The sequence below is a fragment of the Trichosurus vulpecula genome, chromosome 2 (assembly GCF_011100635.1).
Source record: "Trichosurus vulpecula isolate mTriVul1 chromosome 2, mTriVul1.pri, whole genome shotgun sequence".
Taxonomy (NCBI): domain Eukaryota; kingdom Metazoa; phylum Chordata; class Mammalia; order Diprotodontia; family Phalangeridae; genus Trichosurus; species Trichosurus vulpecula.
Window position 1 is genome coordinate 48,058,840 of NC_050574.1, and position 14,942 is coordinate 48,073,781.

The following is a 14,942-nucleotide window of genomic DNA, read 5'->3' on the forward strand; positions in this document are numbered from 1 at the left end:
ACTGAAGTGGGAACAAAAGAATATTTCCTTTAAGGTGTGGATTTTGATGTAAAATAATCTAGGAAATGGTTCTCTTATCTGTTCCAGTTTAATGACTCTTTTCCTTGTTGACAGAGTCAAAAAGCAACCAGAAGCTTATTAAAATGTTTCTCTATGCTTTGTGCCACTGGAAGAATGTTCTGAGAAATCTGACTCTGTCTTCCCTTATTAGCTAGCAAAATCTCTCCTGGCTCATTTGACAGTTCTCAGTCCAGTTTACTGGCACCTGTAAAATCCAAGGTACAACTGAAAACCAGGTCGCCTAATCTCTAGTCCAGCACTATTGCCAGGACACCAGGATGCATCTCTACACAAACGTCTATCCTTCTTTCAGGGCCTCAAATTGTTGTAGCAACAAAATGACCCTGGCATAACTGAGAAGGGAACAGTCTAGCTTTCTCCTGGTGGGAGATAAAGAAATATATGCACCAACAAGAATTTATTAAGCTGGGCAAAGTGCCAGGCCCTGGGGGTATAAATGCAAAGAATGAAACAATCCCTGTTCCTAAGGAGCTTACAAGCTAAGACCTCAGCTGTGTTCTGAAATGTTAAGAAATAATATTATGCCAGAGTCCCAGAAGGCCTTGGTGTCACTTGGATCACGGACCTAATCAGTCTTCCTTAAAATGATTTATTCAGCTCCAGTAAGGGAATGGATTCTCTAAAACCAAGAGACTGAATGCAGAAACAGAACCGAGAGTCCAGCTATCTTCTATTAAGCCAGACATTAAAGATGTTTTTAAAACTATGGAAAACAATACTCACCTCACTAATTTTTTTTCTCATTTCTCATTAAAAATGTATTTATGATAACATGAAATGGATATTTTTGTTGTTTTTAACTGAATTGATAAGAAAATATTTGTTCTAATTTCTAATATTGCAAATATCAATAGATCAAACCTACATCAACAAAAGCTCTTTGGGTGGTGGTCTTCAATAATTTTTAAGAGGGTAAAGGGGTCCTGAGACCAAACAGTCTGATAACCTCTAGTTTATTCCAATTAAGAAAAGACTCTCTTTGTTCACTTTTGACCAAACTGAAAGGCTCATAGTTAAAAAGAGTCTCAGAAAGATATTTCTCCAAAGGGTATGACAACATTAACATTATTATTACTCTGTTTAAATTCAACTTAGAAATGCACAAACAAAGCCAATGCAACCAAGATTAGAAGGGAAGCAGAAAGCTGGAAAACAATTTTTGTAGCCAGTGTCTCTGATAAAGGCTTCATTTCTAAAATATAGAGAGAATTGAGTCAAATCTCTAAAGAATACAAGTCATTCCCCAATTGATAAAGAGCCAAAGGATGTGAAGAGGAAGTTTTTGGATGAAGAAATTAAAGCTATCTATACTCATATGAAAAAATGCTCTAAATCACTATTGATCAGAAAAATGCAAATTAAAACAACTCTGAGGTACCAGATCACACCTATCAGATCAGCTAACATGACAAAAAATGCTGGAGAAGATGTGGGAAAATTGGAACATTAATGTATTGTTGGTGGAGTTGTGAACTGATCCAGCCGTTTTGGAAAGGAATTTGGAACTATGCCCAAAGGGCTATATACTGTACATGATTCAGCAATACCACTACTAGGTCTGTAGCCCACAGAGATCATTAAAAAAGTAAAAAGGACCCACATATACAAAAATATTTATAGTAGTTCTTTTTATGGTGGCAAAGAATTGGAAATTGAGAGGATGCTCAACATTTGGGGAATGGCTAAACACGTTGTGATATATGAATATAATGGAATACTATTGTTCCATAAGAAATGATGAGCAGGCAGACTTCAGAAAAACCTGGGAAGGCTTGCATGAACTGATGCTGAGTGAAATGAGCAGAACCAAGAGAATACTGTACATAGTAAACAGCAACATTGTTCAATGACCGACTTTGTTAGACTTAACTCTTCTGAGCAGTGTAATGATCTAAGACAATTCCAAAAGACTCATGATGGAAAGTCTGTCCACATCCGGAGAAAGAAGTATGGAGACTGAATGCAGATTGAAGCATACTATTTTCTCTTTTTTTGTTGTTTTTTTTGCATTTTCTTTCTCATGGTTTTTCCCTTTGGTTCTGATTCATCTTTACATGACTAATGTGGAAATACGCTTAATATGACCATACATGTATAGATAGCCTATATCAGATTGCATGCCATGCTGGGAGTGGGGAATGAAGGGGGGGAATTTAAAACTCAAAATCTTATAAAAATGAACGTTGAAAACTAAAAATAAATAAGTACATTTTTTAAAAAAATAAAATAAAAATAAATTCATCTTAAAAAGTTGAGCTTAAATTCTATACCTTTGTTTTGCTCCACCATGGAATATTGTCTTCTGTTTTAGGATTATTATAAAATGTAAGTGGAAATTGCTTGAGTGATCAGGAATTCCAACGAGCAGGGCCACTGTCTATAGGCATCACTCTCCAAGCAGGAATGCTGATTCATTAAGAAATTATCTCTAACCAACTCTGGCTAAAATGATGGGTACAGAGTTTTTCTTCTACAGAGGTGACTAAGTCAGCATGAGAGGCTAACTCGCAGGTTTCCTCAGGAAATGCAAAGAAAGTGAAGAAGGTCATTAATTGTGGTTTTTGTCTTGATTATAAGGAAGGCTCAGTGAGGAAGGGTAGCAGGAATACATCCAGAAACTGATGCAAAAACAAAGGCCAACTTTAGAAGAAGGCAGAGGAGGAGGCCAGGAACTATGTCATCTGTTGGAAAAGATTTTCATCCAGAATAACAAACTTTGATGCTTAAAAAAAAAAGAACACGAATTCTAATGACACAGGGAAGTTACACTGAGCACAGGCAAGAACTGAGTCATACATACCCCGTGCTAGATCCAAGTATGATGCCCCTGGGTCTTCTTTCCTGCTGGTTTGTGAGCCTGGGGTCAGTGGTCTCATGGGAAGCTTCACATCTGGAAGAGAAGCAGTTCATTCATTTCTGAGGAAAAGCCTGTTTCTGAGACTCAACGTTTCATAGACAATATGTTTCCCTCCTATTCTTTGCATATTGAAATGTTCATTTTTGTTGTTGTTTGTTAACTTAAAAAAAGGGGAGGGGGAATTCAATGTTGAATATTCTCCACCCACCCCAAAGCACCACTGGACCACAACAACCCACTCTGGTCCATCAAACGATAAAGGACCATAAGAACAGAGCCAGAAGGGACCCCAGGGGCCATCAACCACCTTGTTTTACAAATGAGAAAACTGAGGCCAGTGAGATAAAGTGATTTCTCTAAGGACCCCAATCTAGTGAGGGTCAGATGAGAGGGGTGAACCCTGGTCCTCAGACACAAGAGTTGGTGTGCTCTATACTGGAATGAATGGTCTGTTAGGTCATCCATCAGGAACCGGCAAAATAAATAAATAAATAATGAATGAATAAATGGATAAAGTGGATGGGAGATAGAGAGTGAGAAGGGGAAAGGGAGAATGAGGCAGAGGGCCCAAGGATGATGCAAAATGAATGGGTTAGATCAAAAGATCTCTAAGGTCATCATCCCCCCCTCCCCACACTCCCTCAGTTCTAAATCTTGTACTGCCATGAAAACCTGTCATCATTTCAAACCAAATCTTAAGAGCTTACACAAAAGGGGAGGTAAAATGTGGGAGGAAAGGACAGAAAACCACCAACTTAAACTCCTGGGTTCTAATTCTGACAGGGCGATTTCTTTGTTTTAAGCAAGACCAACCATATTCAGATGATAGATCCTTATCTATCTCTTTACACATTTTTCTCCAAGGAGTCTATTATTCTTCTTGTATAACCACCTGTGTTTTATAGTCATCTTTTTTTTTCTTTGTTTCACCCGATTTTACTTTGAGTAGTGTTTACCTTATGAATGCTACCCTAAGAATCTGTATTTGAGGAGATTCTTACGTCATGCTTGAGGCAGACTGCTGTCCACCATGCAATCTGCCCTAGCTGAACAGAATAAACAGCTACATTGCTTTAATTGACTCATTAATGCTGACCCCAGCCTCAGGAACCCAAATGGGTAAGCAATGACCCTCTAGAGTCCCTAAAAAATTCCACTACAATTCCAAGAACACTAGCCAACAAGCCCACAAACGCACAGTAAGTGCTTCCACTGTGCTAAGAGCCAGTGCTAAGATACTACCCTAATTCTTTAAGGATGCTGAGGGCATTGGATGATCAAGTGAATGAATGGGGGATGCTTAGCTTGGAGACTTAAGGTAAGACTTAAGAGAGACACAACAGCTGTCTTCAAGGTTGTAAAGGGGTGCCATGTGGATGAGGGACTAGGCTTGCTCTAATCTAGAACTTTTTAATAATGAATGTCTTAAAGTAGAATGGATTGCCTTAAAAGGTAGAATGTTCTCAATGAGGATCTTTGAGCTAAGGCTGGATGACTACTTGACAGGTAACTGTAGGCATTCTTAAAGAGGCTGGAGTACATGGTCTGTGAGATTCCTTCCTACTATGACACGGAATAAGCATTTATATAGTACCTACTATGTGGTGCTCAGCACTTCACAATTATGATCTCATTGGAACCTCACAACAACCCTGGGAGAAAGATGTTCTTATCCCCATTTTACAGATGAGGAAATTGAGGCAAACAGCAGTCAGATGACTTGCCCAGGTTCATACAGTTATTTAAACTTGAGACTTCCTGACTCCAGACCCAGCACTCTATCTATTACACCACCTAGCTGCCTGAGATTCTGTGGGGCTATGAATTTCATACAACATGGATGAGGCAGGTCAAACTAGATGACCTCTGAAGTTCCTACCAATTTTTAACATAGGCAAATTTGATAAAACCACTGCATGTTTAAAACCTAACTTCCCAAACACGTTTCACCAGACTTGTAGCAAAACAAGAACACACAACTTTAAAAGTACTGAACAGCCATACAGTTATCTGTATTCATTCTCTCTAGACCTCGAGATCAAGAGTATAAGTTATATCGAATTCTGGACAAGAATAGCTGGCATTTATATAGTGTTTCATAGTCTGTAATGGGCTCCATAAATATTATTTCATTTGATCCACCCCAGCCACCCTGAGAGATAGGTGCTACTGCTATCTCCATTAATAGTTAAGAAAACCGAGGCTGACCAAGGTCAAGTGACTGCCCAGGGTCATACGGCTACTTGAAGTCAGGGCTTCCTAACTCCAGGTCCAGTGCTCTGTACACTACGGCACCACCCAGATGCCTCTGGATCTCAAGAAACCCAGGGCCCTAACCAACACCCCCTTCTATTCAGTAGGCATACTATCCCATCTTTCAATACTTACTGCTTAGTTCCCCAGATCTGACTATTTCAATTGGTTTGATGTCAATGGGGTCCAGTCGCTGGGTCGTGTTGCTTTCACGGAGCAGAGTTGCTAGAGCCCATTGGCCGGTGTCTTCTAGGCAAGAGATGAATGTAGGAAGGGCACGCCTCCCTCGTGTCTGAAGATCCGTGATCAACTGCCTAGCCTGGTCTCTCCGAGTACCAGCCCTCTATTTGAAAAAATGCATAGAAAGGAGATATATCATTCAATAACCTGGTGAGTTCCACCTTTTCTCCCTTTCCCAACTTGCCAGGACTGTGTGAAGGACACTCATTATTTTGAGATTTTAATAATATTTTTTTTCCAATTACATATAAAAACAATTTTTAACATTTGTTATTTCTAAGTTTTGGGTTCCAAATTCTATCCCTCCTTCCCTCTCCTCTCCCCTCCCTGAAACGGTAAAAAATTTGATATAGGTTACACATATACAATCACGTAAAACATTTCCATATTAATCATTTTGTGCAATAAAATTCAAACAAAACAAAGGAAAGAAAGTGAAAAATGGTATGCTCCAGTTAGTATTCAGACATCAGTTCTTTCTCCGGTGGTGGATAGCATTTTTCAGCATAAGTCCTTTGGGATTGTCTTGGATCATTCTATTGCTGAGAAGAGCTAAGTCATTCACAGCTGATCATTGTACAATGTTGCTGTTACTGTGTAAAGTGTTCTCCTGGTTCTGCTCATTTCACTTTGTCAGTTCACGTAAGTCTTTCCACGTTTTCTAAGATCATCCTGCTTGTCATTCTTATAGCACAATAATATTCTATTACAATCATATACCACAACTTGTTCAGCCATTCCCCAACTGATGGGCATCCCCTTGATTTTCAATTCTTAGCCGCCACAAAAAGAGCTGCTATAAATATTTTTGTACAAATAGGTTCTTTTCCCTTCTTTTTTTTAAATCTCTTTGGGATGTAGAGCTAACAGTGGTATTGCTGGGTAAAAGAGTATGCACAATTTTATAGCCCTTTAGGCATAGTTCCAAATTGCTCTCCAGAATGGCTGGATCAGTTCACAACTCCACCAACAAAACCACACTAATTTTTAAAAAGTATTATTTGTAGGTAGCCAAAAGATAATGAAGAGTTTTCAAAAGAAAGGGGGAGGAACAAATACTTATTAAGCACCTACTATGGACCAGGCACTAAGCTAAGCACTTTACAAATATTATCTTATTTGATCCTCAAAACAACCCTGGCAGGTAGGTGCTATTGCTAACCCCATTTTACAATTGAGAAAATGAGGCAGACAGAGGTTAAACGATTCGTCCTGGGTCACATAGCTAATACACAGCTGAGGTCAAATTTGAACTCAGGTCTTCCTGAGCCAACCTGCTGCAAACTCTCAACACCCAGTTAAAAGTGGCCCAATTCCTAATGTGGAAATATGTTTAATATGATTATACATGTACGGCCTATATCAGATTGCATGCCATCTTGAGGAGGGGGGAGTAGAGAGAGGGAGGAAAATTAGAACTCAAAACCTTATAAAAGTGAATGTTGAAAACTAAAATTAAATAAATTTTTAAAAGATTAAAAATGCAAAAAAGCAAAAGCTAAATAAATAAAAATGGTCCAAATCACTAATAATAAAAGATTTCCTTTATTAAATGTAAATTAAAACAACTCTGACGCTTGATCTCACCTCCATCAGGCTGGCAAAGATAACAAAACATTTACTATTGAGTTACAAATGCTGGAGAGGCTGTGGAAGGACAGGTACACTAATGCACTGTCAGTGGAATTATAAATTGGCCCAACCATTCTGGAAAACAATTTGGAATTATGCAAAAAAGTTCACTGATTATACACACTCTTTGACTCAACAATATCATTAACAGGCCTATTTCCCAAAGAAGTCAAGACAGAGGAAATGGTAGCATATACATAAAAATGATTTCTAGCAGCACTTTTATAATGTCAAAGAACAAGAAGGAAAATAAGTGCCCATTAACTGGGGACCAGGTTAAGAAATTGTGAATGTAATGTATGAATGTGAATATGAAACACTATTACACTATGGAACGCCATGAACTAGAAGGAATTCATAGAGACTTGGGAAGACGTGGATGAGCAAAGTAAGAGAATCGGGAGAATAATTTTCAAAATAAACACAATAAAAAATAAGAAAACAACTCCGAAAGATTTCAAAAGTTCAGTTGTGAGTTCAGAGGGCTTGAGAGTTGGCACATGCATCTTGGCAACAAGTTACACATGAGGAGGTGAGAAAGAATGAGGAATCCAGGATATGAGCCTGGGGAACTGGGCTCCAACCAGTTCAACATCAGAGAGAAACTGAGGCACAAAGAAATTAAATTTCTTTCCAACTGTCATGTGGCTAGTGTCAGAGGCAGGAATGAACCCAGGTCTCTCCTGATTCCAAATTGAACCTGGTAGCGACACAGCTCGGTATGGCAGAAAGGGCACTTGTATTTGGAGTTTGAACCCTAGTTACATCCCTTCCTGTCTCTGAGCTTCAGTTTCTCCCTCTATAAAATGAGTTATACTGGATGACTTCCAAAGTCCCTTTCAGCTCCAGATCTTGGAATCTCCCACCATATGGAGTCTCTTCATGACATATATGAAAGCATTGCGGTCTAGTGGTTTTGGGAAACCCCAAAATGTGAGGGCATAGGGTATGGTCTAGTAGTCTTGGGAAACCCTGAAATGTGAGGGAATAGGGCAAGGGTCTGCCTCAAAAGAATTCAACCACTCAAGCCTTCTTTCTGTCCAAGTAGCTTATCGGGGTGGGTGAGATTCCTAGCAAGTCTGCCATATTTGTGACACCAATATAAGCTAGCCAGATTTTAAGAATCTGTGCAATTTAATGGGGGCAAGATGAACACTTTTGTACAGAAAGACTATGGGAAGATCTGTATGGGATCTAGAGGTGGCAAGCAGCCTGGGGTGGTCTGGAGGTTAACAGATAAAGGGGTCTAGATGGATTAAGGAGTGGGGAGTAGCCTGGACTGGGCTAGGTGCAAACAATGAAGGCCACGATGAAAGGGCAGTTGAAAGGATTATAGACTGGGATGGGCAATGCCTTAGGTGAACGCCAGGGACTGGGCCATGCTGGAAAGTCCAGGACCTTTTAGGGATCTATCATTAGCACCCATCAAAAGCACCCAAAGAGCCTAGGGATATTAAGCACTTTAGGAAAACTAAAGAGTTAAAGGGTTTATTTACTGGTTAGTGTTAGAGCAACATTTTTGGGAGGAAAACAAAATTATTTTTGAATGCTGAGACCTGCATTTGATTGACTTGGGGAAAGTTTTTCATATACATGCCCTCAATCATAAGAAAGACAGGATGCTCTAATGGAAATCACAATAAACCTTGAACTGGTATCAAGAGTCCCAGCTTTAACATTCCAGCCCTCTGAACAGGAAATCACTTAACTTCTCTGAGCCTCAGTTTCCTTGTCTGTTAAATGATGGGGTTGTTCTCAAGGTTCAGCTCTCTCTCTTAGGATCCTAAGTGTCTTTCTTCACCTCTTTAAGTCTTTTTCCTCACCCATGAAATGGGAAGGTCAACACTTGTACTACTTGCTCCACACGGCTTTGCGGAGAGTACCTTAAAGTACCACTAGTCATTTGGGACACTGGAAGTCTCAGGCCTAGAAGGAGAGGAAAAGGGGAAGTGAGATGGCACAGGAAAGGAGCACAAGAAATGGGAGGTGCTTATTCTAGGCCCTGGGGGATCTGGGGTGGACAGGGCTGGAGCAAGGCAGAGTGGCACAATGATCTGGGGAGTCAGTGCTCCCCTCGGAAAGACCACTGCCCCTCTCTAAACCTCTGTTTCCCCCTGTGTAAATGGAGGGAGTTAGACTAGATCAGTGATTCTTAAAGTCTAAAGGGTCCAGACAGCCTTTCGGGGGCCCTATGAGATCAAAACTCATTTCATAATTATACTAAGATGCTTTCATTTCTAATAGACCAAATATCAACAGACACAACCACATAAACAAAAGCTCTTAAGGGAATACTTAATAATTTTTAAGAGTGTAAAGGGGTCCTGAGACAAGTTTGAGAACCACAAGACTAGATGATCCCTAAGGGCGCTCCCAGCTCTGACATTCTGTGTTCTAAGGGCCCTCCCAGCTCTGATATCCTGTGTTCTAAGGGTCCTCCCAGCTCTGATAGTCTAGGTTCTAAAGTCCTTTTTAACTTTCTAGGTTCTGAATTCCTCTGAATTCTGTGTTCCAACATTTCAGGTTCCAGGCTACCTCCCTGATCTCAATTCTCCAACATCCCATGTTGCAGGCTGCCTCCCGGCCCTCAGTTCTGTGCTCTGGCACCCCCTCTTCCAGGCTCCCTCCCGGCTCCCAGTTCTGTGCTCTGGCACCCCCTCTTCCAGGCTCCCTCCCGGCTCCCAGTTCTGTGCTCTGGCACCCCCTGTTCCAGGCTCCCTCCCAGCTCCGTTGCTCCCCACTGGAGCCTAGGAAGGGAAGCCAAAGCTCCTGCCCACCTGGATGTCCTCGATCATGTCCCGAGTGAACAGCTCCCGGGCCAGCATCAGATCCCAGAGCGGCTCCACCTGCAGCTCCTTCACCAGGGGCAGGCGGTTCCGCTGGAGGAGCTCCCGCTGAGCCTCCTCCATGATCTCACCCAGGCCAAGCCGGGGTGAGGAGCTCAGTCCGCTGACCCCCGGAGACCAACCCGCCTGTTTCCGGGTCTGGCCCCGCCTAGGGGGCGTCTACAGACCTCTGCTCCTCCCCTAGCGTTTGCTAGCCCCCGCCTCCCCTTCATACTACTTTGGACACAGCCTCGCCCCTCTCTTCTCGTCTCTTCTTTGGGGAGAGCTTTGTATTCCACCGCTCAGCCACTCACTCCCACCTCCAGCCGGACTTCCACGTGTCTATGCCCCTTTCCCCTTTACTTCCCCTCCTCTCCCCTCCCCTCACTCTTTCCTCTCTTTTACTTCTCCTCCCCATGTTCTGTCCTCCCTTTCTCCTCTCCTCTCACATTAACTCTGGAGCTCATAGATTGGGTAATAGGTCCCTTCCCTCCTAGCACAGAGTGAATGTAAATATCAAATAGTAACTGTTTCTCTTTTGGTCAGGAACCCTGAGGGTCTTCCCTTCCCAGTTTGATTTTTTTTTTTTGAGCTTTTGATTAAAGGGGCTACTCCGTCACAACTTCTTAAAAAGGCCTATTCACTGAATGGGCTTTACCTCTCTCAACATGAGAACCTGAAAAGACCTTAGCTAGAAAGGGCCAGGGTCTCCCAATGCATCCTGGGCAGCCTCCAGTCATCCTGGTGAATATCAGGCCCCTGGACCCAGATGGCTCTGGAGGAGAAATCGAGGCTGATGACCTTGCACAGTCCTCCCTCACTCAAATCAAAGTCAACTGCAAGTCATGTCATCATTTTCCTGATGTCATGGTCCTCTTCAAGAATGAAGGGCAAACACAACCACCTCTCCCATTACCCACTCCTACTCTCCTTATCCTTCTCCCCTGTTTATCCCTCCCCCAATTTTAAAAATTCTTTTCCCTCCTCCCTCCCTCTCTCTGTCTCCCTTTCTGTATCTGTCTGTCTGTCTGTCTCTCTCTCTCCCCCCCTCCTTCCCCCCCCCACCCCTGTCTGTCTCTCTCTCTCTCTGTCTCTCTTTGTCTCTCCCCCTCCACCTGTCTGTCTGTCTCTTTGTCTCTTCCCCACCCCACCCCTGTCTGTCTCTCTCTGTCTCTCCCCCCTCTCTCTCTTTCCTTCTCCCTCCCTCTCTCTCTCCCTCCCTCCTTCCCTCCCTCCTGCTTAGGTGTTTCCACACACTTAGGGTTCTGGCCACAGTTAAATGTCTGAGCAGCCTTCCCTTAGTCTTCCATTAGTCACAAGGTTTGTGCCCTTCTTATTTCTTGTGAGGCTGATATAAAGTCGCTGCTCTGCCCGGAGGTCTATTTACACTTTCCTCTTCTTCCAAAATGCCTCAATCACCCAGAGGTGGCTTGTTGCTATTTTTCATGTCTTCTCTCGTTTCTATCTGGTCTCGAGGATGCCAGAAACATCCTGTGATATATTTAACCGTATAACCGCACTTCCAGAGCCTTTCATCATCTATACCAACAACCACCTGCGACACCAAGGACCCATCCCTCTAGCTGTCCCAAATCCTCTCCTCTCATTTAATAGGTATCCATCGATCAAAAAAATTATTACGTCGTTAGTATATGCCAAGTGCTGTGCTAATCCCTGGAGATACAAAGAAAAGCAAAAAGAGCCCTGTCCTCAACGAGCTTGTGCTCTAATGGGGAAACAACATGTAAATAAACAGCATCACAGAAGATAGGTATAGAATGGGTTGTTAGTGTTAGAGGGGAAGGTCCTGGCAGGTGGAGGAGGGGGGACGGGGGGGATGGGGGGGGGAACGACAGAAAAGGCCCAAGGCAGAAGATTGCCCTTGAGTGGAGGAAGTGGGAAGGGAAAAGGGGTGTCCTGTGTGAGGAACTGGAGGAAGTTCAGTATGGCTGAATTGGAAAGCTTGTGGAGGGGAGTAGAATGTAAGGAGGAAAAGCAGGATGGGGCCAGGATGTGAAGAGCTTTAAATGTCAAATAAAGGAGGTTATATTTGCAATTGAAACTCCTCTCTCCACAGTTCCCAGTGATCTCTTAGTTGCTAAATTGAACAGCCTTTTCTCAGTCTTCATCATTCTTGACTTCTTTGCGACTGTTGCCAGTCAATCACCCTTTGTGGAGACACTCTTCTCCTGGTTCTCCTCCTACCTGTCTGAAGGCTCCTCCTCAGCCTCTTTTGCAGATCTTCACCCAGGTCACCCCCATCTAACTTAGGTGACCTCCAAAGCTCTATCCTGGTCTCTCTTCTCTCTTTTCCTCTTCTTTCCTCTCCTCTCTCTAAACTATACTCCCTCTATACCATTTCACTTGGCGATCTCATCAGCTCCCGTGAATTCAATTATCTCTGTACAGAGAATTCTCAGATCTATCTGTCCATCCTGAATTTGTAATCTTCCATCTCCAAATGCTTATTGAATACCATGAACTAACTGTCCCATAGTCATCTTAAACTTAAAACATATCCAAAAATGAATTCGTTATCTTTCCCCGCAAAAATCTTACCTTCTTCCTGACTTCACTATTACTATCCACCCTTCTAGTTACTCAGGCTCACAATCTGGATGTCATGCTGGATTTCTCACTCTCTCTCACCTTCCCATATCCAACCTGTTGCCAGGTCCTATGATTCTACCTTCCTGACATCCCTCCCTCCTAAATACCCCCTTCTGTCCTTTGACACTGCCACCTCATCAGTACAGCCACCCTTACCTCATTACTGGGCTACTCATAGCCAACTGATTGACCTCTCTGCCTCAAGTCTTCCCACACCAGTCCAACATCCACTCAGCTGTCAAACTAATTTTCCTAAAGATCAGATCTAAGCATGTCACCACCACCACCGCCATCCTCCCCCATTCAACAAACTTCAGTAGCTGCCTATCACCTGCAGGATCAAATATAAAATCATCTGTTTGATATTCAAAGTCCTTCATAATCTGGCTCCCTCCCACCTTTCAAGTCTTCTTACACCATTCAATGGCTCTGACCTCCTTGCTGTTCCTCACACAAGACATTCCATCTCCTGATTGGACATTTTCACTACTGTCCCCATGCCTGGAATGCTCTACCTTCTCATCTCTGCCTCTTGGCTTTCCTGGCTTCCTTCAAGTCCCAGCCAAAAATCTCACTTTCTACAAGATCTCCCTTGATACTGGTGCCTTCCCTCAGTTATTTGTCTCCAATTTATCCTGTATATATCTTGTTTGCACATAGTTGTTTCCATGTTGCCTTCCCCATTAGACTGGGAGCTCCTTGAGGGTAGGTTCTAGTTGTGGTTTTTGTTATTGGGGGAGGGGAGAGAGGAATAGGTAGGAAATATCCCCTATTATATGCCTGGCACATAATAGGCACTTAATAAATGTTTTTTATTAATTTATTTATTTTTAGTTTTCAACATTCATTTCCACAAGATTTTGAGTTACAAATTTTCTTCCCATCTCTACCCCTCCCACCCCAAGATGGCATGTATTCTGATTGCCCCTTTCCCCAGTCTGCCCTCCCTTCTATCACCCCACTCTCCCCCTGCCCCTTATCCCCTTCCCCTTTATTTTCTTGTATGGCCAGATAGATTTCTATACCCCATTGTCTGTATATCAAAACATGTCAAAACAATTTTCAACATTTATTTTTAGGACTTTGAGTTCCAAATTCTCTTCCTTCTTCCCTCCCTACCTAACCTCCTTGATAAGGCAAGCAATTCAATATAGGTTATACATGTATCGTTATGCAAAACACTTCCATAATAGTCATGTTGTGAAAGACTAACTATATTTCCCTCCATCCTATCCCATCCCCCAATTTTCTCCTTTGACCCTATCCCTTTTCAAAAGTGGTTGCTTTTAACTACCTCTTTCTCCAATCTGCCCTCCCTTGTATCATCTCCCCCCTTATCTCCTTCCCCCCTACTTTCCTGTAGGATAAGATGCCCCATTGAGTGTATGTATTATTCCCTCCTTAAGCAAATCCAATGAGAGTAAGGTTCACTCATTCCCTTTCACCTACCTGCTCTTCCCTTCTATTATAACAACTTTTTCTTACCTCTTTTATGTGAGATAATTTACCCCATTCTCTCTCTCCCTTTCTCCTTCTCCCAATATATTCCTCTCTCACCCCTTAATTTTATTTTTTCAGATATCATCCCTTCATATTCAACTCACCCTGTGAACTCTGTGTGTGTATATACATGTGTATATATATGCATATGTATATATGTATGTATATATATGTATATGTATGTATATTCCCTTCAACTACCCTAATACTGAGAAAGGTTTCATGAGTTATAAATATCATCTTTCCATGTAGGAATGTAAACAGTCTCTTACAATTTCTCTTTCCTGTTTCGTGCTTCTCTTGATTCTTGTGTTTGAAAGTCAATTTTTCTATTCAGCTATGGTCTTTTCATCAAGAATGCTCAAAAATCCTCTATTTCATTGAAAACCTATTTTTTGCCCTGAAATATTATACTCAGTTTTGCTTAATAGGTGATTCTTGGTTTTAATCCTAGCTCCTTTGACCTCCGGAATATCATATTCCAAGCCCTTCAATCCCTTAATGTAGAAGCTGCTAGATCTTATGCTATCCTGATTGTGTTTCCACAATATCCACAATATTTTCTCCTTGACCTGGGAACTCTGGAATTTGGCTACAATATTCCTAGGAGTTTTCTTTTTGGGATCTTTTTAAAGAGGCAATAGATGGATTCTTTGAATTTCTATTTTACCCTCTGGTTCTAGAATATCAGGGCAGTTTTCCTTGATAATTTCTTGAAAGATGATAATAAATATTTGTTGATCAGTTGTCCAGGGTAACACTGATAGAAAAAAAAAACCAAAGGGAAGATTTGAACCCAGAACTATCCTGAATCTAAGCCCAATTTGCTATTTATTATGCCATGCTGTCTTTACTAAAGCATAGAAATGTTCTGATGGCTATCAGTGAAGAGGAGCATTCTGGATACTTGAAAAAATAAATGATTATTTATTATCATTGTGATC

At 41.9% G+C, this 14,942-nt stretch overlaps 1 protein-coding gene across 1 annotated transcript in view; it reads right to left on the reverse strand.

Annotated features, from left to right (window-relative positions):
- The window catches only part of CASP9 (caspase 9), a 33,973-nt gene extending 23,979 nt beyond the window's left edge, over window positions 1-9,994 (reverse strand). The window contains exons 1-4 of the mRNA XM_036745558.1: window positions 9,841-9,994; window positions 5,327-5,534; window positions 4,935-4,948; window positions 2,882-2,963 (exon numbers count right to left, since the gene is read on the reverse strand). Of these exons, the coding sequence (XP_036601453.1) occupies window positions 2,882-2,963; window positions 4,935-4,948; window positions 5,327-5,534; window positions 9,841-9,972 (436 nt within the window). The 5' untranslated portion in view covers window positions 9,973-9,994. The remainder of the gene's footprint in view (window positions 1-2,881; window positions 2,964-4,934; window positions 4,949-5,326; window positions 5,535-9,840) is intronic.
- Between the last annotated feature and the right edge of the window lie 4,948 nt (window positions 9,995-14,942).